Source organism: Rhineura floridana, chromosome 3 (genome assembly GCF_030035675.1).
Source record: "Rhineura floridana isolate rRhiFlo1 chromosome 3, rRhiFlo1.hap2, whole genome shotgun sequence".
In the NCBI taxonomy this organism is placed as follows: domain Eukaryota; kingdom Metazoa; phylum Chordata; class Lepidosauria; order Squamata; family Rhineuridae; genus Rhineura; species Rhineura floridana.
The window spans coordinates 133,885,727-133,913,429 of NC_084482.1; the positions used below are offsets into that span (position 1 = coordinate 133,885,727).

At 41.1% G+C, this 27,703-nt stretch overlaps 1 protein-coding gene across 3 annotated transcripts; it reads right to left on the reverse strand.

Moving 5' to 3' along the window:
* Positions 1-4,788: 4,788 nt before the first annotated feature.
* On the reverse strand, positions 4,789-26,743 carry NEK4 (NIMA related kinase 4). Of its 3 annotated transcripts, none has more exons than XM_061618010.1 (16): positions 26,171-26,743; positions 23,448-23,714; positions 22,161-22,358; positions 20,894-21,001; positions 18,777-18,931; positions 18,107-18,236; positions 17,351-17,782; positions 15,384-15,437; positions 13,976-14,044; positions 13,393-13,533; positions 12,988-13,054; positions 10,985-11,091; positions 10,155-10,243; positions 6,901-7,100; positions 6,100-6,233; positions 4,789-5,169 (listed from the first exon to the last, which is right to left on the reverse strand). In XM_061618010.1, the coding sequence occupies exons 1-16, from the start codon at positions 26,261-26,263 to the stop codon at positions 5,077-5,079; spliced, it is 2,337 nt and encodes a 778-aa protein (XP_061473994.1). In that variant the 5' UTR covers positions 26,264-26,743; the 3' UTR covers positions 4,789-5,076. The 3 variants fall into 3 exon arrangements, with proteins under 3 accessions (XP_061473994.1, XP_061473993.1, XP_061473995.1); XM_061618009.1 differs by having other exon boundaries at positions 13,961-14,044; positions 26,171-26,742; XM_061618011.1 differs by lacking the exon at positions 20,894-21,001 and having other exon boundaries at positions 13,961-14,044.
* Positions 26,744-27,703: the final 960 nt, after the last annotated feature.

Sequence of the window (27,703 nt, forward strand, 5' to 3'; positions counted from 1 at the left end):
GACTAGATGTGAAGAATGAAAAATTAAAGCTTAACTACCTTGGTTTCTAAGTAATTCTGAGGTACCTTTTTTTAAATGTCCTGAAGTGAACAGTTTTTCCTTTGGACAGTTCTTAACTGCTTAGAGACAATTACTCAATTTTTCTTGTCTCTCCCACTTCACTCCCCAAGTTATTCCAGGTTTTGCAAACTTTATTATACAAATCAGTGATGTGAAAGGTTAGGACAAAAATTAAAATTGGAAAACTACAGCAATCAAGCATGTATGGTAAATAAAGTGTGTATAGTTTACTTCATGGAACAGGACAAAAAAATGGAGCCAAGAGAAAAGCAAGCAACAAACTGATTTTGACTGTGTGTACAAAACAGTTGTGTAGTGTCCTCCTCAAAGTCTTCCCAGTCATGCTAATATACTAAGTTTGTAGCCAGATTGCTTTTGGTTGGCTTTACCTATTTCAGAGGAAATCTTCAAGCCAGATTAGTTCTGGAATTTAAGTTCTTAGTATGGTTGGAGGAAAATGCCATATGCACCCCTTTTTCCTTTAATTGATGACATAATGAGAACTAGCTTGGCTTTTCCTCAGCAAGGAATGCTTGATACAAGTCCTTTATTTTACCAAAAGTTAGCTTCATTTTTTTTTTTAAGTTGAACATTCACACACAAAGCAATATAGTATTTTCAGAGCTCTGGCAAAGGGTTTTGCCATTTTGGTCCCAAGGGAGATGGTAGGAGACTGTCGTGGAATTTACGACTGAGTTCTTTTTGAGGAGATTTAATAATGAAGCCAAAGCCTGTTTTAAGGTTGTTTATTTAGCTAAGCGCTTAACCAGAGTAGAGTACAGGACTCAACTCTCTTCCTCAAAATGGTGGTTAGTTACAGACAGTTATATACCTTTACCTCCGTCACAATCATGGCAACAGTTACATTGCTACAATGATGCTCTGCCCCCGTTCCATCCGTCCTCCCTCCATTCCTGCAATATCAGTGTCCTTGGCACATTTTCACTACAACAGCACTATTCTCTATTGTCTACGTGACCCCCTGTCTAGGGGAAATGGCAGTCACACTTGTTCAGTATTGATCGAAATCCACTTCATAAGAACATAAGAAGAGCCTGCTGGATCAGGCCAGTGGCCCATCTAGTCCAGCATCCTGTTCTCACAGTGGCCAACCAGGTGCCTGGGGGAAGCCCGCAAGCAGGACCCAAGTGCAAGAACACTCTCCCCTCCTGAGGCTTCCGGCATCTGGTTTTCAGAAGCATGCTGCCTCTGACTAGGGTGGCAGAGCACAGCCATCATGGCTAGTAGCCATTGATAGCCCTGTCCTCCATGAATTTGTCTAATCTTCTTTTAAAGCCGTCCAAGCTGGGGGCCATTACTGCATCTTGTGGGAGCAAATTCCATAGTTTAACTATGCGCTGAGTAAAGAAGTACTTCCTTTTGTCTGTCCTGAATCTTCCAACATTCAGCTTCTTTGAATGTCCACGAGTTCTAGTATTATGAGAGGGAGAAGAACTTTTCTCTATCCACTTTCTCAATGCCATGCATAATTTTATACACTTCTATCATGTCTCCTCTGACCCGCCTTTTCTCTAAACTAAAAAGCCCCAAATGCTGCAACCTTTCTTCGTAAGGGAGTCGTTCCATCCCCTTGATCATTCTGGTTGCCCTCTTCTGAACCTTTTCCAACTCTATAATATCCTTTTTGAGATGAGGCGACCAGAACTGTACACAGTATTCCAAATGCGGCCACACCATAGATTTATACAACGGCATTATGATATCGGCTGTTTTATTTTCAATACCTTTTCTAATTATCGCTAGCATGGAATTTGCCTTTTTCACAGCTGCCGTACACAGCATGTGGGTCGACATTTTCATCGTGCTGTCCACTACAACCCCGAGGTCTCTCTCCTGGTCGGTCACCGCCAGTTCAGACCCCATGAGCGTATATGTGAAATTAAGATTTTTTGCTCCAATATGCGTAATTTTACACTTGTTTATATTGAATTGCATTTGCCATTTTTCTGCCCATTCACTCAGTTTGGAGAGGTCTTTTTGGAGCTCTTCGCAATCCCTTTTTGTTTTAACAACCCTGAACAATTTAGTGTCGTCAGCAAACTTGGCCACTTCACTGCTCACTCCTAATTCTAGGTCATTAATGAACAAGTTGAAAAGTACAGGCCCCAATACCGATCCTTGAGGGACTCCACTTTCTACAGCCCTCCATTGGGAGAACTGTCCGTTTATTCCTACTCTCTGCTTTCTGCTTCTTAACCAATTCCTTATCCACAAGAGGACCTCTCCTCTTATTCCATGACTGCTAAGCTTCCTCAGAAGTCTTTGGTGAGGTACCTTGTCAAACGCTTTTTGAAAGTCTAAGTACACTATGTCCACTGGATCACCTCTATCTATATGCTTGTTGACACTCTCAAAGAATTCTAATAGGTTACTGAGACAGGACTTTCCCTTGCAGAAGCCATGCTGGCTCTGCTTCAGCAAGGCTTGTTCTTCTATGTGCTTAGTTAATCTAGCTTTAATCATACTTTCTACCAGTTTTCCAGGGACAGAAGTTAAGCTAACTGGCCTGTAATTTCCGGGATCCCCTCTGGATCCCTTTTTGAAGATTGGCGTTACATTTGCCACTTTCCAGTCCTCAGGCACGGAGGAGGACCCGAGGGACAAGTTACATATTTTAGTTAGCAGATCAGCAATTTCACCTTTGAGTTCTTTGAGAACTCTCGGGTGGATGCCATCCGGGCCCTGTGATTTGTCAGTTTTTATATTGTCCATTAAGCTTAGAACTTCCTCTTTCGTTACCACTATTTGTCTCAGTTCCTCAGAATCCCTTCCTGCAAATGTTAGTTCAGGTTCAGGGATCTGCCCTATATCTTCCACTGTGAAGACAGATGCAAAGAATTCATTTAGCTTCTCTGCAATCTCCTTATCGTTCTTTAGGACACCTTTGACTCCCTTATCATCCAAGGGTCCAATTGTCTCCCTAGATGGTCTCCTGCTTTGGATGTATTTATAGAATTTTTTGTTGTTGGTTTTTATGTTCTTAGCAATGTGCTCCTCAAATTCTTTTTTAGCATCCCTTATTGTCTTCTTGCATTTCTTTTGCCAGAGTTTGTGTTCTTTTTTATTTTCTTCATTTGGACAAGACTTCCATTTTTTGAAGGAAGACGTTTTGCCTCTAAGAGCTTCCTTGACTTTGCTCGTTAACCATGCTGGCATCTTCTTGGCCCTGGCGGTACCTTTTCTGATCTGTGGTATGCACTCCAGTTGAGCTTCTAATATAGTGTTTTTAAACAACTTCCAAGCATTTTCGAGTGATGTGACCCTCTGGACTTTGTTTTTCAGCTTTCTTTTTACCAATCCCCTCATTTTTGTGAAGTTTCCTCTTTTGAAGTCAAATGTGACCGTGTTGGATTTTCTTGGCAATTGGCCAGTTACATGTATGTTTAATTTAATAGCACTGTGGTCACTGCTCCCAATCGGTTTAACAACACTTACATCTCGCACCAGGTCCCGGTCCCCACTGAGGATTAAGTCCAGGGTTGCCGTCCCTCTGGTCGGTTCCATGACCAACTGGTCTAGGGAATAGTCATTTAGAATATCTAGAAACTTTGCTTCTTTGTCATGACTGGAACACATATGCAGCCAGTCTATGTCCGGGTAGTTGAAGTCACCCATTACTACCACATTTCCTAGTTTGGATGCTTCCTCAATTTCATATCTCATCTCAAGGTCTCCCTGAGCATTTTGATCAGGGGGACGATAGATCGTTCCCAGTATTAAGTCCCTCCTGGGGCATGGTATCACCACCCACAACGATTCTGTGGAGGAGTCCGCCTCTTTGTCCACTTCAAGACAAAGTATCATTTTATAAGACCAACTTAAGCTGTCATTGACAACACAAGCAGGACTATGCATCAAGCAGAAAGAACTTCCCAGAATTTCTTCCATTTTAGAATTTCTGCAGCAATCCTACTTTTCTATGGAACTTAGAAGTCTGCATGTTCCTGTACCAACTTAAATTGGTCTAATTAAATATATTGGGTTGCATCTACAAAGCCGTTAAAGGGGATGGGCAGCCGTTGGGGTACAGAGATCATGGAAAATTTGACAGAGGCATCTTTTGTGAATAAAACCTTTGGTCACTGCCGGGGAACAGAGGGAGTTGGGAAGTCATCTTCTGCCCACTCCTTTGGGTGGACAGATGTTTAGACCCAGCCCATCACATTTTATCCTAGATAAAGTGTGAAATGCAGAAGAGTGTTAAGTTACAATGCACTTTCTATACACTAGATTTGTTTTGTGTTATTTTTCCTAGCCCCATTCTTCCAAAAAGGTATTCATTGAAAAGAAAACCCTAAGACGTTGCAGCTGAGTACTAAAACTAGCAAAGAGTCCATTCTTTAGTTTTTAATATATTTTGCTTAGGGTGCATAAAATGTATTGTAGCTACAACAGTTGGTTATTCTAATCTGAATTTAATAATGATAGCAACAGTAATTTTTTCCAATATTTACATATAAAGAAACTGTTCTCAGATTGCTTATTTTGAAGTATAGGATGTAACATGTCTACTTGTCATAGTGACCTTTTTGGCATTTTCCTCATCCTACTTTAGTATCTCAAGCAGAATTATACTATTTGAGGCAGTTCTATGCTTGAGCTGCAATCCTGTATTGTGCTACCAACATGCAAGACCCAGTCAAATCAGTCAAGTTAGCTATTTGTGACTGTGCAAGATTACAACCTTAAAGAACATCACTGATGAAGTTTGAGATTTACGGAAATAATTTAAGATGTAAACACCTGGAAATATTTAGCTAAGTACTACCTGTATTTAAAAAATCCCTAAACGTGTTACTCAGACTTGCCTTAAACAACCATATGTTGCTATTTATAAAGGTAAAAAGGCTCTACAACTGATAACAAATCAGTAAAGTAAAAATTGTACCCCTCAGGTCAGTTGTGTACAGGATAATAAAAATCCGCTGGGGTAAAAAATGGTGAATAAAGTCTTGCTCTTTTCTTCAGGAAGAAGTGGATCAATTGAGGTTTCTATCAAAGCTTCACATTATCTTCCAAGAATTTTAAATGACGGGCCTTTATACTGTAAGATGTGTACTTTTCTCCCATGAGTTCCCGTAAATACAGCTGTTCAGGAAAAAACAAATAAAGCTTATCTGTGTTGTAATTCAAAGCAGGAATGATTCTAGTGTGAAACATTCAAGCTGCAGTCCTATTCAGAGTTAATTCACATCTAAGCACATTGAAGATGCTTAGGCAGAACATCCCAAAGCTAACTTGTTTATTTTTGGAAAACGTTTACAGTGACAGTAAATTTATACAGCACTATACTGCATTAAATTACTAGTGACGGATACTTTGGCCCATCAATTACAGTGGAGTTAAACATGTTTAACTAGGTTGGACTATGGATAAAATTATCTAATTTTAAGTGCCGATACTTGTCTATAGTGCACATAGATGAAAAGCATTTCAGAATTAAAAATTGTGGCAAAGTAAAGCCTAGTCCAGAGAAATGTTATCAGTAAAAGTCCCATTGCAATCAATAGGACAACTAACTTTCATTGCAATCCTATATATATCTAATCAGAAATAAGCTCTTTTGAGTTCAGTGGGACTTACTCCTAGGTAAGAAGAAATCAGACTGCACTTGTGTTAATATAATTTCAATAACGGAATTTAAGTGTGGCTAAAATTCTCTCCATTAGGAGCCAACCTGATTAAAAGTTCTAGGACATATTTTTTTCAAATTAGTACATTATTTGGAGCTGTGCAAGGAAATAGATAGTTGCTATGTGGAAATTCCCATGCTGGCTGCTTTGAAAGCTAGCCAAGTGCTGTACAGACTGCTTTTCTCTAGTTGGCACTAGGACACCACCAAGTGGGATCATGCTCCTACTGTTGCTTGAAAGAGGAAAACCTTACCAGTCCACAGGAAACTCTCTCTTACCCCTCCCTTGGAGTGTAATGGACTCCAGACTGCATTTCTGAGCTGTTTGTCTATATTAAAGTGTTGAAAAGAAGAGAGCTGCAAGGTTTGCAGTATGGAAAACATACTTCTCTTTTCTGTTCATCATCTTCCTCCATAACATCATACACCTTCTCTAGAAGCTTCACTCCAAGTCCTTGAACCACATCTGCCCTTAAAATCTCCACCAATCTCCTAATCTTTTCAGGACCCGACAGAACATCTAAAACAATAAACATCGTGGTTAGAGGTTTATTTATTTCCTACTTTTCCTCCAAGGAGCTCAAGGTGGCATACACACATGGTTCTCCCTCTCCCAAATTTATCCTCACAACAACCCTGTGAGGTAGGTTAGGCTGAGAAACAGTGAGTGGCCCAAGGTCACCAGTGAGCTTCATGACTGAGCAGGGATTTGAACCCTGGTCTCTCAGGTTCCAGTCTGACACTCTAACCATTACACCACACTATTTTTGAATTCTACATTTATTATTCTGTTTAGCTGCTAGAAATCTAAACTGATTGTAGGAGCCATAGTGGAACACTTTCCCCTTTCATTCTAACTTAAATCAATATCCTTCTGAAGGCCTTCCCAGACTTCAAATCTCAGATTTTATTCTTTTACTAAACAAATAGCTTGCCCCAGTCCAAGATCAGTGCCTCATTTTCACATAAGGGTTGGAGGTTGTAGACTTGCTACAGAGGGGAAAGATTTTTGCCTTTAAAACAAAGGATGGGGGGGTGAACATTCCCATGCTGTAGAGGTGGAGCAAACAGCTCTATTTCCCCCTTTTATATGCAAGCATGTACTTAATGGACAAAATGTTCCTGTACTTCAGTAGTACAGCAGAAAACCTAGTTGGAGAGTCGTTACTTTCAAGTATGATACAAACCTGAAGGAAACTCCTGCAACTGCAGTTCATCTGGTTCTTCTGATGCTTTTCCATGTAAGATAAGGGTGTCTTTGTATTTCCGATTAAGCCTGAACTGTGATTTGGGAGATGGTATTGCAGACTGTGAACAATTTTCTTTATTATCCATTTTTAGTGTTTGTGTCATCAGCTGTACCAAGTCATTCATCTCATTCGTTTTTCTGCAAAAGGAATAAAAATCTTAGTACAGTGCATGATTTTGCAGGAATTTTAATTAAGCAGAACTACTTAGGGATCTCAGTAAACAGGACTGTATGTATGCTATGGACTGAACCTTAATGTTTGGAAACACTTTCTCACCTCTCCCTGTTGCAGTATCAGGAGGGGAGAGGACAAGAATCATGCAAACTAAACAGCCATGCAATCCGGCCCTTGCAGGAAAGCCCTTTCAAATGTTACTGCCAAAGGGGGCGGGAGAGTGAACTCAGTCCACTGTGCATGGATGGCATGAACTATAAACGTGCATACTGGACCTATGAGTATTTGTGAACTGAAACAGACCAGAGATTATTATTATTTATTGCACTTTTAGACCGCCCTCCAGCGACAAGCTCTCAGGGCGGTGTACAAGATAGGGTCATAGAGGGAGAGTATAACAGCTTACTTTAAAATCAGGAATCTCCATATTCTGATAATTCTAGTGGGGGGAGAGCTTTGCTTTGTAGGACTAACCCAAAGAGAGAAGTAGAGTGATATGCTAAAGATTTAACCATTTGTTGTAACACATTTCTTTGTGTTGAACCTATTGTAAAAGAATATCCACTTTCACAGTAATGTTAAAGCTATACAGAGAACTAAGGTTGCTTCTTGAATTATTTCTCTTCTAGTCTTCTCTCGTTTTCCTTTATCTGTCCTTAATTTTTTTCCCTCCCCAGAGTCCCCACCACAGAAAGTTCCTCCTTTTAAAAGCCCACATCAAACTTTGAGAATATCAGCTTTAAAGGTTCAAGGATTATTTGCATAACAGAGAGGAAAATATTCTAGAGCTACAAAGATGAATAGTTATGAGCAGCATTCAAAGAGCTTCCTTAGGAATAGCCAAGTGCTAGGGCATGCTTGTGTTTTTTTTAAAGAAAATGTTTCATTTTTTATTAAACAGCCAACTCCTATGCAATATTTGAATTTGCTTTTGACAATCCTCAGTCTTACAAACAGGCCATGTGGCCTTTTGTTTGAAAAACAAGCTGAAAGCCTATTTTGGCATCTGTAACTAGGCTCTTCAAATCCCAACTAATCGCTGTGTGCCTATGAGTAAGCTGGGTGTAAGGGAACATTTCCTGCCCAGTGGGCCAGATCATTTTCTCCCCCTGCCCCCCACTGAGCCAAATTAGACAAGTGAGTGGGTCCACCATCTGTCAATCACCTGACATCACTATGACAGGTAGTGCTGCACTTTGAAGCCCCAATTGTCGGAACTCCAAAGCATAGCATGTGACTGTTTGAAAGCCCTTGTGCAAGCAGCACCACGCTGCTCTTTAAACCTCCAAAAACCAGAAGTTGAAACAGCGGCATAGGGCTGCCTGCAAAAGGGCTTTCAAACATCCCCACACTCTCCTTTGGCTGCATGCGCCTGTTTCCAACAGGGAAACTGATGCATGCAGCCAAACTGATTAGGATTTAACCCCCACTCATCAGCTGGTAAGTGGATTTTAAATCCTGCTGCCTTGGCTGCACGGGTCAGTTCTTAGCAGGGGAACTGGTGCGGAGGCAACACAGAATTGAACTCTGCCCATCAGCTGATGTCAACCCCTACTGGAGTGATGTCAGCTGACTGGCAGGTGGGGGTGCTTTTTAAGAAATGGCCTTGCAGGGCAAATTTGATCTCCAGATGGGCAAAGACAGGCCTGAAAGCCAGGTTTCCCACCCCTGTAGTAAAGTAGGAGCAACAAATCACAATCAGGAGGCCAAGAAAAAGCCTCAGCTCCAGTTCACACATAAAACTAAGCCAAGGATTATAGTTTATTGCTCCTACTCACTAGCAGGGAGGAACAAAGTGGGAACTATCTGCCCTATGGTTTACTGTGGCATGCATGCAAAGGCAATATCTTAAAGAGAAGACATTGGTGGAAATGCAGAGTGTGTCCAAACCATGGGAAATTATTTGAACAATAAGCCTAGAGACAGAGAGAGCATAACAGTTCAGCAGCACAAGAAAAGAAAAAGATACTGAATAAATGAAACGTACCAGAACATTATTTCTATGAACATAGTTCATGCAAGACAAATCTGATAGCCTTTGTGAAAGGATAACTGGTTTTTCTGACTGAGGAACTACTATATAACATTTCTATAATGCTTTTTTTTAAAGCTGAAAATACTTCATATACATTGTCAGTGATGCTTACAACTACATAAAGACCCCACTGTAGCAGTTGGGTGGGGGGAGAAGGGAGAAAACAGTTACTTGCTTAAGACTGCCCAATGATTTCATACATGAGATCAGATTTAAACCAGAAAATTCACAACCACTTCAATATACCAAGTGTCTACGTAGGTGGTTACATGTGGGCTATGTAATCTTTGGATTTCAACAATGCATGTTATAGAGTACCACACTGGGAAAATGATAGATTAAAAATGGGTCATGCTGATGGTAAACACTGCCATGCCAGATTAAGTCAATAAAGTGCTCAAAAAACATTAATACTAATTTTCTTCAATTAATCAATCAGCAGTTCCCATAAGAGAAGAGTACATTGGTAAGCAGCAAATAGGGCCCTAATTCCACTAGGAAAACACAAAACCTCTGCTTTTAAAATCAGGTCATAAATTTCCTGTAATATATGCATCAGACTTTTTTTTTTTTTGGACAACACTGATCTACTTGGTTTGTCTTCAAAGTACCAGTATTTGAAATTGGTTCAAATTGGAGGGAGGTGGTGGTAGATGAATTATTGGAAAAAGCAGGCTGGTCCTTGTACAACACCAAAGCACGTCTCAGGAGCTCTGGAACCAGCATTAGAATTCTTATTTAAAGAACAACAAAAAGAATATAACAAAATACGTTTTTATGCCCAAGAATCTTTAAAGGTTCCTGAAGCTAAATCTGGACTCCTTTGGGAGGAAGGTCAGGATATAAATTTAATAAGTAAATAAATGCAGCAGAAATATTTTCCTAAATCTTGAACTGGGGCAGGGTGATGTGCCATGCATGCAGATGCGGTATGCACATGCTGAAATGCACTAAACGACTACAGATGAGACCAAATCCTTACCCTTCTTTACAGTCTCCATCTGATCTCTCGGTGGAGCTGGCGGAAGAGCTTAGCTCGTCTTCGGTAGAGCAACCAATTAAGCTCTTTTCCTGTTGAAGACATAACAGATATTTCAAGCACAGGAAAACATGGACAAATCCTAGTAGGTACAGCTCCCCAACATCTCTTGCAAAAGGGCATCTGTTTTCATGGGGTGTATGCAACTCTGCCAATTTTTGTAGAAGGGACATGGGCCTGGCCCAGTTTTAGATATTGCTCATAACAAAATATGCATTTGCAGAAAGCAATAGTTATACAATATTTGGTCCAAAACAGTCTTACAAAATCATCATTATAGTGGTAAAGGTTTCTTATTTGTATAGAGCCATTGTTCTGACACCATGAGCAAGGTTTCTTCCTTCATTCTATTCCTTTTCAATGTTACTGTGTCAAGTCATGAGTGCAAATCTAAGTGTGGCAAGTGTATGTCAGGGTGGGTTTGTTGGGGTTTTTTGTACAGGTTTTACAAAAAGTGTGACAACAGATGATAGAATTCAAAATTCCTCTAAAATCCATAGATGCTTCCTAATACAATCCACTCTTTTTGGAAATACTTGGGTTTTTTAAATTGCTGTTATTTTGTATATTGTTTTAAACTTTTTAAAACTGTTTTTCTTGCATTTTTTACATTGCCTTGAGATGTATGTGGAAGGTAATAAATAGAGAAATAATAAAAATAATCTCCATGTGGAGCATATTGCTGTGGTCTATGGAGGAGGTGTTCAGCATGGGGGTGACAGCTCTGAAAACAAGCAACTTTTAAAAGTTGCAAACACATGTCTGTGGCATACCTTGCAAATACCAGGCTCTGTCGAAAATTGAGCAATCTGTACATAACTATCTTCTGGAAATTTTGTTTCTGTCGCTGCACTGTGAGAAGCTCGTCTTGAAGGAGGCCCTGAAAAGGGTCAAGTTAAAAGCATTTAGAATTTATTCTTATTTTGACTATTCACACATCACAAAAGCAAGATCTATGTACATGAGAAAACTTGCTAAAATGCAGATATGCATTTCTGTCACTACATTTCTCAGCATTAGTTGGTTTATTGTATTTATATACCAACTTTCTGCCAATGCACTCAGAGTGATTTATAACTAAAATGCTAAAACAAAAAGTTAAAATAATAAAACAGCAGCATAATCATAATACAAAATACACAGTGCAAAGACATCAATCTATGCTCCCAGGCATTTTAAGCGTTTATGTTATAATTTAATTTTTTTCTTTTTTTCTTTTGTTGCTGCATGTGTTTATTGTTTGTTGTCTGATTTTATTGTTGATATTTTGTATTTTAACCTTTTTGTACACCGCCCAGAGAGCCACTCGCTATGGGCAGTCTATAAATGAAACAAATAATAAAAATAATAATAATCAACTTCTGAAAACCAGGCAGAATTTAAATCTTTGCTCGTCTCTTTTTAAGAAATGAGTGAAGTGGACAACTGGACCACAAAGGAGTGGGAATTCCACACACTGGGGGCTACCATGAAAATGGAAACAGACTGCCTTCAAGTCAATTCCAATTTATGGCAACCCTACAAATAGGGTTTTCATGGTAACTGGTGTTCAGCGGTGGTTTACCATTGCCTTCATCTGAGGCTGAGAGGCAGTGACTGACCAAAGGTCATCCAGTGAGCTTCATGGCTGTGTGGGGATTCGAACCCTGGCCTCCCAGGTCATAGTCCAACATTTTAACGACTATGCCACACTGGCTCCCAGGGGGGCCTACCATAGGTTATGTTAAATTTTGACCTTGGCCATATTTAATTATTGCAGCGCTAAGTGGGGCAAGACCCTCCGTGGCGCAGAGTGGTAAGCGGCGGTAACGCAGCCAAAGCTCTGCTCACAGCCGGAGTTCGATTCCAACGGAAGGAGGAAGTTGAATCTCCGGTAAAAGGGGTCGAGGTCCACTCAGCCTTCCATCCATCCGTGGTCGGTAAAATGAGTACCCGGCCTATGCTGGGGGGTAAAGAAAGGCCGGGGAACTGGCAATCCCACCCCATATATACGGTCTGCCTAGTAAACGTCGCAAGATGTCACCCTAAGTGTCGGAAACGACTCGCACTATAAGTGCAGGGACACCTTTACCTTTTTAAGTGGGGCTTCTTCACAAGCATATGTCTAAATGTCATGTTGACTATATGCAACAGAGCCCAGTTCAGTAGCTTTCAAGATCACAGTGGTTCTAGTCCATCATGCCACAACAAATCTGCTAGTCTTTAAAAAGTGGCACAGGACTTTCTTGGTGTCACTGCAACAGACTAACATGGCTGCCCCTCTGTCATTTATATGCTGACCAGATGTAAATTTTGACTTCTGGATTTATTTTATTTTATTTACAAAAAATAAACCTTGGACTCTAGTTTTATAAACATTTTGACTTACAGCATACTACAACAAGGGTAGCCAACATGGTGCTCTCCAGATGCTGTTTAATGGCAACTCCCTTCAGCTCCAGCCAGCATAGCCAATGGTCAGGGACAATGGGAAATGCAATTAAACATCATCTGGAAGGTATCACACTGACACCCCTATACTACAACAACCAAGAGCATTCGAAAAATTATCTAATTGACAGATAAGGCTCCTTGCATTAATAAGCAGCAAATTAGTTACAAGCTCAAAAACGCAGCTGTGCTCAAAGACTGAGAATTTGGGAAAAACAGAGTTCAGTCTCAGTCATACCTAAATGGTATTTGCTATATTATACATTTTGGGAAGCAATTACACTGAAACTTTGTTATATCTAAGAAATTACACCATATATTTTAAAGGGACAAAGAAGCCAGTTACCAGAAGGAAGCATGTCTTCCTGGGATTGCTTTAGTCTCCTCCTCTCCCGTGCTGACAATGGCCGTTCCTTTAAAATAAGTAAAGGTAATATCAGAACGTGTGTGTTGTAATTGGCCAGAAGGTCCTTAAAACATAATTGAAAACTAAAGCTTCCAAAATGGTCAACAGTTTACTACCTTTTCTACAAGGGCAATCAAGGCCTGTAGGAAAAGAACTTTCCCCACCCACAGCCACCGACCCTTTACTAGGAAAGCAAGTTTGCCAACCCCATACTAAGCTGGTCTACAGATTTGTGATGGCAAAACTGCACATTAGCAAATACAGTGAAATGATGCTGAACGGGAGGCTTCAAAGAAAAACAGATAACACAAATAAGTTATAAATAAAAATGCATGTAGAACAAACCTTAGAAACTGCCACTTCAATGCTGTGAGATCTGTTTATAGTCCTTGCAAGTGCAACGTTCTGCTTGCTTGTGTTGTCTCCTCTTGTCTTTGCATTTGCATCAGGAGGAGCAGGCAACGGCCGAGGAACAAGTGCTGCATCCTTAAAGGGAGAAAAAGAAGCTAAATAAAAAGATTATTTCTTCTGCTAAGAAGCCAGCTATAAAATAATCCTTCAAGGCTGGACATATGGATTTCTCTACACTTTCAACACCATTAATACAAATTATCAAGCAGGTCATTCAGTTCCACCTTTCATACAGCAAAAATCTAATTCTGTAAGTTGCAGAGAGCATTGTACTATTCAAATCAGGAAATGATTCACTACATATAATCAGCGTAGGTGTTCTGGTACCCAGCTGTCCAGCCAACCCCTCTAAACAAATTTAGGCACTTTGTTCTTTGAAAAGCCATGCAGATAACTCAGCACCTGTACGCTCTTTTAAAACAGATAATGAAACTATATGCACCAACAGCAATGAATAGCTACTGCATTTTACAGAAATAAAGTATTTTCTCTTTATTGTTACCTTCTCTGCACAGACCTCAAATTGCTCTTTTTTCTTCTGCCGTTGCAGTCGTGATAGGGAAGGTTCACGGACAGATCCCTGGGGCTGAAAACAAAGGCTGCTTTTATTTTGAATTTTACCTTTAGCTCCTTCTGAGTTTCTGAAGGAGGTTTCATCCTAAGAATAAACCCAAAACTCTTTACAGTATTTTAATACATGCTTTCCAGATTCACAGGTAAGATAGGGCTAACAGTGGCTAATAACTATAATGGCTCTGCTCTTCATTGTTGGGAGGCAATATTCCTCTGAATACTAGTTGCTGGGAATCACAAGTGGGGAGAGTGTGGTTGCATTCATGTCCTGCTTGCAGGCTTCCCATAGGTAACTGGTTGGCCATTGCGAGAACAGGATGTTAGACGAGATGGGCCTTTGGCCTGATCAAGCAGAGCTCTTTCTTATGTTCTTAAGTATACACACACGCTTGTAAAGAACTATCAAGGACTCATAAATATCATATTGTTATCATCATCATAACCAAACCTACAACATTTGTTTATGTAGTCAACAGTGTACACCTAAATCCTGTATTTCTTTAAACCTTTTCAAACTGTAAAGTACAAAAACCATGATCCATTGGAGTAGCTTAAAGTACTTCTTAGGACCTTAGCCAAAGAATTACATCATTACTACTGCAAGTGAAATATTTTTAGATTCAATTATGTTCCTCATAATAAGCATATTAGTATATATCATAACAAACAAAAATTAAACATCACCACTCTTATGAACATTGCAACTGCATCTAGTTTTTGTGTTTTAAAGTGGGACATAGTTTCAGTTATTCTTCAACTTATTCACAAAAATCTTTCAACTGCAGTAGAATGAAGTTAAAATATTATGGGTTGCATCCAATGAAGTTATCCCATTAGCACAAGAACTTCCACCAGCACAACAAGATTTCCTCTCCCTCTCCTTGCACCCCCAAATCTGTTCTCTCAACCCTCCAGAGCAGATGGGGGGGCATGGGGGACACATAGGGAAAGGAGGGGTAGTCTTGTTACACAGGCGGAACCCTTGTGCTAACAGGATGACTTCATTGGATACAACCCTGTATCAAGTTATTTAAAACATCATCTGTCCAGAACCATTTCCAGATCTCTGAGAAATGTCTGTGGTCTACAAAAAACACAATCAATGCCACATCAGTTACTCTTGATTTTATTCTGCTCAAATACCTAAATTCCCTTGTTTATTCTAAAGGGAGCTATGGGGAGGCCATTTCATGAAAGACTCACGCCTATACACTCTAATGTAGTAGTTTTGTTCATAGCATTTATCTAGGAGAAGGAAACAGACATTTGGGATTCATTTGTACAACACTTCCCTGCAGGAAGCCACTAGCTGAATTTCACATCTTGCAGAACTGTAAAATTTGAACACTTACCAGAATTTCTACAGGAATAAAAGGTGCTAGAAGTTTCGCAGTAGAATCCAGACTCTGGAAAGAGAGTTTACTGTATTTTCACTAATACTTACCAATCATGTTATTAGATTAAAGTGTGAAGTAAACATTAGCAAAATGAACTAGCAAAACATTTAAAATGTCCCATTACTGTAAAATAGAAGGGGAGGCAGTGATTAAGATACCTGAGAAACAATAGGTGGGAGCCTTAGGACAATCAATTCCATGCACCCCAAAAGGCTCCAGGGATTTGAACAGTAATTTCTCATTTGAAACTAAAGGAATTGCCTTTAGTGAGCCTCACAATGCCTGGACAGGTATGGGAAATAGGTGTGCAGAAAATCTTCAACAGAAACAATAATTGAACTTTTCCCACAGTAATGGGCTTGCAGCCCAAGTCAAGCCCCACTGGATCCCCAAGTCCAGATAGTGTCTCTTACCCCATTTCCCCCCTCCTCATACATACACTTGCTTGGATCCCAGAAAGTGGTGAGAAGCTTCCTTTCAGGGGAGGGCAGGAAGGGTCCAAAATTGCACTAGGTATGTCCAAGCCCCTGGGTCACCTAAAACAGCTGTTTATAGCCTGGGTAATATTTATGAGTTGTATCCAATGCTGCACAAGCAAAGCTTCTCTCGCACAATAGCACTGCCTCATGCTCTCCCTGTGTACCCCTAAAACCTGCTCCATAAGGTTCCCCAACTTTCTGGAGCAGTTGTTGAGGATGTGAGGGGCTGCAGGGGAGGGGAGAGGAGGAGGAAGTTCCTTTGCACAAGCAACTAGTCTGTTGCATGGGTGGAACAGCAGCATTGGATAAAACCCAACATGACTAAGAAAATAATTCAAGTCTGCTGGTGTCTGTTTCAGCAAATTCTGTACATAAGGCTTGGATGCGGGCCCAAGATCAACTTCATTCGGCACCCTGAAGGCTGATCACAAAGCTGGTTTGTAGAGTTGACTGCTCGCTATCATCATTTTGAAACTAACACATTTGTACACATGTAAAATGGTAACTAGATGTAAATAAACAGTACAGTGTCTTGTTATAGATGCACTGTATTTCTTTTTCTAGAAAAGCATTTATCTTCTAAAAAAAGGTGTCATTAGTCAGATGAAAAGGACAGTACATGAACAGTACACAAAGCAGTAAAAAAATTTCTGGCCAGAAGTCATTGACGCCAAGTGGGAAGAGGATCTAGGCAGTAGGATGCTAAGGGATATTGGCCCTGGAAAGTTAACTGAATGCATGGTTTTTAAACTATAAATAATAATTTGTATATAATCAAAGAGATTTTTCCCCTGCCAAAAACTTTGTTATCAGGGATGGGGAACCTGGGGCCCTCCAGATGCCTCTCCCACTGGCCATACTGGCTGAAGCCAATGGGAACTGGAATCTAACAATGTCTGTGGGGACACAACTCTCCCATCCCTGCCTTCAGTGAAAGCAGAACTATGGTATAGTTAAAGATCAGCTCTACTCTCCAACACCACAATCCTACAGAAGAGAACCTCTTTCTATGTCAGCTTGTCTATGTAAAGAAAGACCATTCTGCAACACTAGTATATCAACTTATGTGATTGGCTTTTACACTTATAAACTGCTTAGAAGCCTTCTTGGCATTATGCAGCATATAAATTTAGAGTAGTGGTGGTGGTAGTAGTAGTAGTACTATTACTAATAACAAAAACCTGCAACATAGCTGCATTCATGGTCACCAAAACATCATTTGGTCCTCAGTCCCACCTCTTCCAAACACTTTTGGGCTGCGCAAAAGATCTGCAGCTGCTTTATCTGGGAAAAGCTAGCACAGCAATACCAGTTTAGAGTGCATGATGTACCTACGTCTGGATCAGTTTGTGACACAAACCCAATACCACTAGTTGCTGGTCCTATTTTCAATAGCTTTTCAGCTTCTATTAGATTCTTCTTGGTAAAAGATAAAATAATTACTTTATCACTTGTGTCTGAGGTCTCAGAAACAGGCTGCAGAAGTTTCATGGTGTCGTCACCATCATCTGTGGCATCAACAACAGACTTCTCAATATCTACATTTTCAGTTTTCAGACATGGCTCTGCAATGTTCTGCAACCTTTCTTTCTTACATGGCGCATCATTTGTCCCTATTTCAGGCTCTGCTCCATAGGGAATATTCAAATTGCTGGATTTTTTATCCTCTACAGACTTTCCCCCAAGTGAATCCTCACTTTCAGAGTTCCTCTTTTCCAATGGAACAATAACTATGTCCACTTTGCTCACTGTTGCCATTGACACATCTGTACTGTTCAAGCAATTCACATTTGCACTTTTTTCAGGCTCAGGTGCCAGTTTGTCTGAGGAAGAAACTTCAAAGGTTTTATTTTTGATAAAACATTTCTCTTCATTCTGTAATTAAAACACACACACACAATTATAATTAATTCACTGATCCCATTAACAATTTTATTTAAAATATATGTGCAAGAGCCCCAAATAATTTTGGTATCCCATCAAAACCGGCTGGATCCAGAGATGCCTGAAGAGGAGAGAGACAGCCTGCTCCAGCTAGTGGAAAGTGCCTGAGCCCAATTTTAAGGGTCCCCCCCAACCCCCTGCACCACAGCCCATCCCATTCAGCAGCGTCTTGGAGAGGGGAAGCCAGATTCTGTCAGCCCCATTATCTTAACTCTCAATTCAGTCCTCTGAATCAAGAGCTAAAATATAGCTTACCCCTTTAGGTTTCCTTGAATGTTCATTAAGAAACTTCCGAGGTTTTATATTTCCATTTTTCAATTCAGCATGCCCCAAGGAACTCTGAGGTTTGAGTTCAGACATTTTCTTATGATTTTTGGATGTTTTGCTTGAAGGCAGAAGTAAAAAGATGCAAATGTTATGGTATTTATAGGATTAAAAGACTGGGGAAGTATTATTGTGCATCAAATCAAGGTTCTCTCTGATCCCTACGTATGTATTTTGAGTACTTTCTGAAAGCATGGCACATGCAACAAACACCTATACTGCTTGCCATATACTCCCAGACTATCAAAGCAAGCACGTGATAGGCTTCAGGAATAAACCCATGAGATTGTAAGAATCGCCTTGCTGGATCAACAGCATATTAACATTCCAGCAGTGGCCAAACATATGCCATGCATCACAGGCCATGTGTTGTTTGTTCCCAACATCCAGGTTCACTACCTCCAATCACGGATGTTATATTTGGCTTGTTAGGTCTAACATCCCTTGACACGTCTATCATCCAATACTACTTCTCTTCTTTATGGAATAAACAGGTTAGCCTGCCTTATATTACACATTACAAAGATAGAAGAAACTCCACCATAAGCAAAAACAGGCTTTTTTTTCATTTAACATTATTTCTCATTTAAATATCTCTTACGCCTTTGTAGCTTCCAAAAACAGAGAGATTTGGTGCTTGATATAGGGTTGCCTTAGGATGCTTCTCACACTGGGTCTCTCCTCTGGCTTTTTACTAAGCATAGTTCTTATTAGCTCTTTCAACTGAATGCTGTAATCTTTTGGCATTGGTGGCAGCTGTTAAAAGAAGACATTATGGGAATTTTTTGACTGTTAATAAAGTCACAATAAGAAAACCTTTCAGGAGTTTTATGCATCTGTTCATGCAATCACTTTATTCCACTTGTTTAGTCATATATTCATTTGACAAGCTTTGGATATGCCTTTCTTAAAGGGAGTGTTTCTTCAAAAAATCAGGTTAGATTTGAACAGAGTTTCTCAAGCAGGGCTGGAACTCTCCATCCGGCTGTAGCAACCATTACAGCTGACACAGCCAGCTGGTTGCTCCCCTGCACCCTGTGCTGGTTCACGGGTCCCTGTTGGGACAGGCCTGCTATTATTTACATGTCAGTGACTCCAGTTAAATTAAAGGCAGTGCGGAAAAATTGTAGAGTGGAATTCCCTGACTATAAGAGATAGCCAGTTAGAGATTCAGGTCACTCAAGTGGTTTCTTGGGAAGGAAACTTCAAAGGTCACTCTTACATGCACATGGACTACGCTGCTCCTTCTGTCACTGCCTATAGGCTGCTCATGCTTAGTTCTTTCTCATCTCTGCAGGGTTACCATATTTCTGTGCCTGTGTGGCACTTACTATGTAAGATGTGGGCCACACTTTTGAACGTGCCACAGTGCAAAAGCAAAGCATTGGAGCAGCGGGGGGGGGAGCACATGCATTTGGAGGACACATTCCCAGGATGCAGAGTCTGGAGAGCTGATGCTGCCCCGCATATGACATATGTCAGGAGCAGCCCAAGTCAGCCGCCCACCCTTCCAAAGCAGACCTGGCTGGCTGTTCTCACTGGGGCTTCCGCTGTTCCTCAAATATGTTTGATGCCTGCAGCGTGTGACGGAGAGGAAGCAGCCAGTCTAGATGTTTTCACTAAGCCATGGTAGGGGTTAATGTTACATGTGACCAACGTCAGTGGCGATCTTACAATGTTTATTACCATTTTGTTTATAATAAAAATCTAACAAATTATGTTATGCTTACAACTTTCATGCTGGTAAGGTAACTTTGGCCTATGTGGCTTCTCTGATGTGATCAGTGTCACTTAAGAAAATCTACCTGTATGCTAAAGGTCTCAGTCTTCCTTGTTTATTCCCATATCTATGTCACTCTTGAATAGTTAGATCCACTTCAAAAACAATTATTTACTGCAGTTGCCTTCATACCAAGTTCTAGTATCTTCATGCAGCGTCCCCGAGAACATTCTAGCCCTATGCAGACACCCTAATAACACCGTGGAGGGAGGGACTGCATTGGCCAAAGGCAGCTGTTCTCTCAGCAGACGAAGCCTAATGGAATGGCTGCCATTAAGGGACAGTTGAGGGGAGATCAAAGGCTCTTAGCAGAGGCAATGGAGTAACCCTGCTTTGCTTCTTACCCTCTGCTCTGCAGCCTGATAGAGCATCTGAGGCTAATTTAAAGTTTCCAGACTGGGATGGGGAGCATGTGGTTCTCCAGATGTTCAAACCCCACCAACTACAGCCAGAACGGCCAATGGTCAGGGATGATGAGAGTCAGAGTCTAACAAAATCTGGAAGGCCACAGGTTCCCCACCCCCATCTTAGAATGAGTTTAATAGCCAATTAACATAGCACCAGTAGCGTCTTTGAAAAGACATTGCTTTTCAAGTTTCCTGACAAGCATTCATATAAAACGCTAGACCCCTACACTTAGGAACTGCATTCTTAAATCAAATATTTGTTGTTAAACACACTAAGTACTTACCACACATTTGGTATTTGAGGTTACCCCAGAGATTTTACATGGAAAGGAAAGCATTTTCCATTTCAGCAGTACAGTTTAGCATCTCTGTCCTTAGATAAAAGAATATTATATATTCTGCATGCAGTTTTCTGCAACACAGAAGAAAGGTGGGGGGCAATGCCTACACACATGGAACTTAAAATGTGCCTTCAATGAGTTTGGATTGAGGCCCACGTTTAGCATACCAAAAATTATACAGACATTTTACCTTTCCTTCAATAATTCGATACACCAAGGAATTCATATCTTTAGCATTGAAAGCATGCTTCAATGTGGCCATTTCATAGGCACAACAGCCCAAAGCCCAAACATCAGACTGAAAGCAAAATCAAAGAACATGTAAGACATATGTTCTAAAGGTCCTTCAAAACAGAATCAAACGACATGCTAGCAGTTTCTACAGTTAAGGACACAGGGGCCCTAAAGCAAACCACAGGTTTTAATATCTCTGTATGTCCCCTTATATACTGTGGTATAAATTTCATTAGAAGCATTCATTAAAAGTTTTATACGGAAGGTGGAGAGGAAGACTGGATAATTTTCAATAGACCTAATTTAGAATGAGGATGTTTTTCTGAATTAGAAGTATGAAATGACCCTGCCAAACTCTCTGCATTATTTTAATTATAAATGAAAATTCATGACCAGGCCACTTTCCAAGGATCAAATAAAGTTGCACGTCCCTTAAAAAGGACTTGGCCCTTTATCACCTGCATTGGCACAGCAACATACTCCTAACACCAACACTTTGGTAAAAATAATAACTGTACACATAAATGGGGTTCTCTATTGGCAACCAAAAGAAAGGGCAAGTTCCATGACCTCACAGAAAATATGCCATTTCACAACTTGGAATGGGAGCCATATGCACATGTAGACTTCTGGACTACGGTCATTTTGTTTTGAGTATTGAGATACAGCTTATGAACAGATGGAATCTTCACTTTATTAAATTAAATTGTGAAGGAAAGGCTGTGTTCTGCTTAGCTGGTAAAGGATAATGGATTATCATACAAAGGGCTCCCTTTGAGAGGAAGGGCAGGATATAAATGTAATAGAAAATAAAATAAAATACACACTTGCATTGAGCAGGAGGTTGGACTCGATGGCCTTGTAGGCCCCTCTACTATTCTATAATTCTACACGATACATATATCAAATACAGCCAAGTTTTGTACTATACAAGTTGTAGATAGCTAAAGATTTTGCCTGGGCTTTCGCTGGCTGCCTTGTACCTTAATTCATGCTCACATTCATCAATTGACATGTAAAGTCTTAGAGTTCCTCCGGTTTTACTATCCACTCGATAGCAAAACCAAACTGGTTTCCAATTACATCTCTGTAATTCCAGTTACAGTCCAATCCAAAAATAGAAGCAAGTCACATTGAACTCACTGGTGAACTTCTGAGTAAACATAAAACCATGCTGTAACTCAGAGGAAGAGTTTGCTATTAGAACACATTATATACTTTACCTTATAATTGTAAAGCTTGTTAGAGAATAACTCAGGGCTCATGTAGTAAGGTGTGCCAATGAGAGTACTAGCCATGTCATACTGATTTTCCAACACTCTAGCTATTCCCAGATCTCCCACTTTGATGATATTTGAACGTGTCAGGAATACATTCTGAGTCTTGAGATCTCTATGCAGAATGTGCTTTTCATGCAAATACTGGAAAATAAAATAGTGGCATTTACAATTCTCTATCTCACAGCCTAGGTTACCTCACAGGGCCATTGCAGGCATAAAATAAAAATTCTCTCATGTATAACCCTCTATGAACTCCTCAGGGGAAGAGTATATATCTTAAATCAGCCCTCCCCAACGTGGAGCCCTCCTGACGTTATGGACAACTCCCATCATACCTGACACCTCACACTCATGCATGCACTCTCTCTCCACCTGATCTCTGCAGACCAGCTAAACAGCACGTTATTGCCCCCTCCCTGCTCATCAGATGATCAATCGAATGACCACGAAGGGGTCAATTGTATCCCCATCAGTGAGCCAAGCTCTCTGCCCACTCCAGTGAAGTGTCTACTTTAAACAAACAAAAAATGTGCTGCTGCAGGAAAAAACTAGCAAGGGGAGGAGGAAAAATGTGTTTGCAGCTCTGGTCAATAGCCATACTGACTATAGCTACTGGGAGTTGGAATCCAACAACATATGGGAGACAAATTAAAGCAGACACAGCACTGGAGTAGGCAGAGAGATTTGAACCTCTTAGTTCAGCTCCCTGATGGAGATGCAAACTAACATGTATGCACACACATCCCCCCCCCAGTCATCAGATCAATCATTTTGATGAGCAGGAAATAAACTTTCTCAGCTAATCTACATGGCTCAGCAGAGGAGACAGCATGTACATATGAGTGTGGCATGGTGTCACCTACCACCAACCTGTGGCCCTCAGAAGGTTGACCAAGGGTAAATGCGGCCCTTGGGTCAAAAAAAGGTTAACCACCCCTTGTCTAACTGGATCAAGACTTTCAGGAATATTTGAAAGATCCCCCCACATTTTTTTCTATGCACAAACCACTAAAACAGTCAGGATGTTCAAGAGGATAGATTCTATATTGATCAGAAGTATGCATATGAGATAATAATACATTTCCCTACTAGGTTATCATCTTATTAAAGTATGGCAGGATTACAACCTAAAACAGGTTTAATCATGCCAAAGTTCTAGGATGTGTTTCTTTAAGTTACAGAGAAAAGTCAGAATTCACTGTTTCAAAGTAAGGAACAAAGTTATGTTACCTGCAATGCCATAGCAATCTGCACAAACCATTCCACCACCTGACTCTCTGGCAAAAGTTTTCCTTTCTGCTCTTTCAGCTTATGATATAGGTCCCCTCCTTCACAGAAGCCCATGACAATATATAGGAGGCCATCTTCCCCTTCCCAGGATTCCCTGTAGGTGACTATATTAGGATGCTTTAGCTGAGACAGCAGCTGGGCCTCTTGTTCTGCTGATTTCCTCTCGCGGCTCGATGCATGTTTAAGGTTCAGTCTTTTGATAACATACTGCAGAAATTTTTTTAAATGTTAAAAAAGAAAAAATATATTAAGCAGGAGTCTAAAGTCCAGCATGCAAGCCAACTCTGTAGAAGTCCAACTATTTTCAGTGGAACATTTATCCTCATACTGGCCTCAATTCACAGAATTGTGTTCTGTTACAATCAACAGATTCTAAGCTACTTGCAACTAAATTGACCAGTTGATTTTACCCTAACGTAAAGGTCTGCTAACTTTCTCTAGATTGAGGCCAAAGTGTTTAGGATCAAGATATTAAAAGTCATATGTGTTGTATACTTTGGTCCCAAAGTTATACATTAAGACATTGGACACCATCAAGTTGGACCTTTACATGTGTCATTAGAACTGCCAATAAGGAAATTGGATTGGTAGCCGAGCAACATAGATGGGAAGGGATGGAAAATATCAACAGACAAATGGAATGACACCATTATAAAAGGTTTGGCCACTGTGAGAACACAATGCAAGACTTGAACTTTTGGCCCAATCCAGACAGAGTCTTATGTGGTGGCAATGCAGGTGCTTAGGGCCCAATCCACAATTCTGCCGAGGACACCAGCTTAACAACCATGATGTGAAATGTGAAAATGTCGTAGATACGCTTAAATGCCAGAATCCATACAGTTAATAATTCTGTGGGGGAAACCACAGGAACCTTTTGTTTCTTCATGTTGCAGCACAGAGTTAAAGACATGGATATTGATCAGCTTTGCATTTTCTTGCTCTCAGGAGTTTAAAGCCGTCTTATCCTTACAACTCAGTGGCAAAATGATATCTTAATAGTCTTGACTTCAGTTCCAACTAAAATAGACAGAGGGAAAGTCAAAATTGACTAGTGAAAACATGTACAAACTCTAACAGTTAGGCTGCAATCTTATGCACTTACTTCTGAGTAAACCACAATGAATAATACAGTGGGACTTAACTTGGAGTAGACTTGTACAGAACTGCACTGTCAGAATCTAAACAACATTTTATTTTGTAGGCCAGGCATTTCAGAAAAAAAGTCCTGTTTTTGTAACTGACACTGCAATCCAATACATATGTATTCAGAAGTAAGCTCTGCTGGATTCAGTGAAACTTACTCCTAGGTAAGTGTGTATTGGAAATGTCTGTGTTAATTTAATAAATCTGTGTAGTATTGGCTTATCCGTGAATAAAATCCAAGGATGAAGCCGGTGCTGAGGAGATGTTAAAAATGAAATGGATTGCCTCAAGTCGGTCCCGACTTGTGGCTACCCTATGAATAGGGTTTTCATGGTAAGCGGTATTCAGAGGAGGTTTACCATTGCCTCCCTCTGAGGCTAGTCCTCCCCAGCTGGATAGGGCCTGCTCAGCATGCCACAGCTGCACAAGCCAGCCCCTTCCTTGTCCACAACTGCCAGCTGGGGGGCAACTGGGCTCCTTGGGACTATGCAGCTTGCCCACAGCTGCACAGGTGGCATGGCACATAACCCCTGAGCCACTCACTGTGGGGTGATCTTTAGCTGGCCCTTGACACCCAGGAGACACGAGCGGGGATTTGAATTCACAGACTCTGGACTCCCAGCCAGGAGCTCCTCCCTACTGTGCTATACCAGCTGTCGTGATGAGATGTTAAGGAAGTTCTTTTTCTGACACGATTCTTGCGAGATGCAGTATCTTATCTTAATTAATTTCATATTCAATGCATAATTTGGTACTGTAGTTTGTTATAGTTTGTTATACAAGTGCTGGTATAAAATGGAAATAAAAGTATAAAAGGATGTGAGCAAGGCTTGGAATGCACCAATGTTCAATTGCTTAATTCCTGGGAAATAATGAATCACAAATATTAAATATAATTCTATTTCCACCACCATTTTCATTGTGGTTTTTTCCACCACCACCAAGTTACATGGATCCAGAAGCAAATCTGCTAACAAGAAAGCATGGAACACCCTTGATTCTGAACCAAATCACATGTAAGAGTGCAAGGGATGGCCCATCGAAGGAATAGGAAACCTGTGGCCCTCCGGCTGTTGTGCTGAACTCCAATTCCCATCAGCCCTTGCCAACAATGCCAGCAGACACTAATGATGAGAGATGTAGTCCAACATCACCTGGAGAGCGTCAGGTTCTCTACGCCGGAGCTACTTTGTTTTCACAGGTAATAATAAAGGCCCATAATTGATACCACTACAGTTTTAGAGTTCTTTGTTGTTCTTATTGAATTCCCGTCTGGCAAGACAGTGAACGAACTCAGACAATCAGAGCTGCCACCATCACCCCAAACCCCCTACAATCATGCATGCATGCAAATACATAAGGAAAGAGAAAGAAACTCAAAGGAAATGACAGGTTTTGCTGCTATTACACACGACACTCGCAGCAGAGTTTGAGAGGCTCTCTCTCTCTCGGGCACTCTGCCGCCCCATACTCTGCATCCTGCTCCAAACAAGCACGCCTTCCCCTGCCCTCGATACCTGTTTGTTGTCATGCCGGTGCCGCACTAGGCTCACTTCCCCGTAACTGCCCTTCCCCACGGCCTGCACGAAAGCGTACTCTCCTAGGGGCATCCTCACAGGACTCTGTAATCCGGTTTTCTACCGGAGTCTCTGGCAAAAGGCGGCGGCCGTGGCGCTCAGGGCGGGCCTGGCGGTGGCGGGGCCGCCTTTACTCGTCGCCCGGCCCGCGGAGGCCTCTGCCGCCGCCGCGTCCTCCTCCCTCTGCGGCGGGGCCTTGGGGCTTGTGGGCGGCCCCAGCGGCAGGAGCGCCCCGGCCTCAGCGTCTCCTCTCCGCCCAGCGCGGCGGCCCCGGGGGCTCCTCCAGCAGCGGCGAGAACGGCCTAGTGGACGACTCTGAGAGCGGCGGCGGCGGTAGAGGCCTCCCCGGCGACGGCTCGGGCTTGGACTCTGGCGGAGCGCCGGTAGTGACAGTGGCAGAGAGAGAGAGAGAGAGAGAGAGAGAGAGATGGCAGAGAGAGAGAGAGGCTGGAGAGAGATGGCAGAGAGAAAGAGAGAGAGAGATGGGAGAGAGAGAGAGAGAGGCTAGAGAGAGAGAGAGAAAGAGAGAGGCTGGAGAGAGATCTATCCCAGTATTGTCTACTCTGACTGACAGCTGGTCTCCAGGGTCTAAGGCAAAATGTTTTTTACATCGTCTGATTCTTGTATCACAGCAGGGAAAGTCTCAGGTTGGAAAAAAAAATTAAATGTTTGTTTCTATTGCCTGGAACAGGTGTTCTGGCCTTAGGGGCTGGGAATACACTACCACATTTTGTTTCAAGTCCTGTCTGGGTTGTAATCTAAAATCACGAATTGAAAAGATGACAATGGAACTGATTAAACTCAAGATAAAAAAGCATAGCAGCAGAGGGCAATTTAAAATGAGTCAATCATCATTATAGGTCAATGAAGGCATGAACTGAACAGACTTCATGTGGCACCAAAAATATAACAAAGGGCACCAGCAACCTATCAAAAGAGGGAGCTCCACAAGTTGGGCACAACAAAAGAAAAGTCTCTCTTCATTTATATTAGGGATCCTGGCAGAATGGGCTGCACAGCCAGCACTGTCCCTCCATGTCATTATCTCGTAATTCAAGCTATTTACAGTGGAATAGTCCAGACAGTTGTTTCTAGGAACACTAGGCTAAACAACTGCTCTTATGTTTTTGAATAGCCATGGGAACCAGGAACATGAAAAACATAAATATATATGGCCTACTCTAAACAGATGAGAAATGGACCCAAAGCAGATATTAATTCCCTGTTTTCTTTCAGATGAATGCAATTTTTTAAAACAAAAGTTCATATTTATTACCGCTTGGCATATTTAAAATTTTAAGTAGTCCTAAATCTTCTTTTAAAAAGAGGTGCTGGTCATTTACGAGGCTTCAAACATAACAAATATATTGGTCCACTCATTTTACCTGGTCCTAGTGGAAGATTATTTGTAGACATAACAGCATGACTAGATCCTACATGTGTGTTATGCACATGCCTGTCAAATCTGGTTTT

Bases quoted from the DNA above. Each gene is read 5' to 3' on its own strand.
- NEK4 (XM_061618009.1), bottom strand. From the start codon at position 26,263: ATGCCCCTAGGAGAGTACGCTTTCGTGCAGGCCGTGGGGAAGGGCAGT. The intron at 23,715-26,170 runs GTATCGAGGGCA...AAATTTCTGCAG, and splicing joins ACCGGCATGACAACAAACAG to TATGTTATCAAAAGACTGAA. The intron at 14,045-15,383 runs GTAAGTGTTCAA...CTTTGTTTTCAG, and splicing joins TTATTCCTGTAGAAATTCTG to CCCCAGGGATCTGTCCGTGA.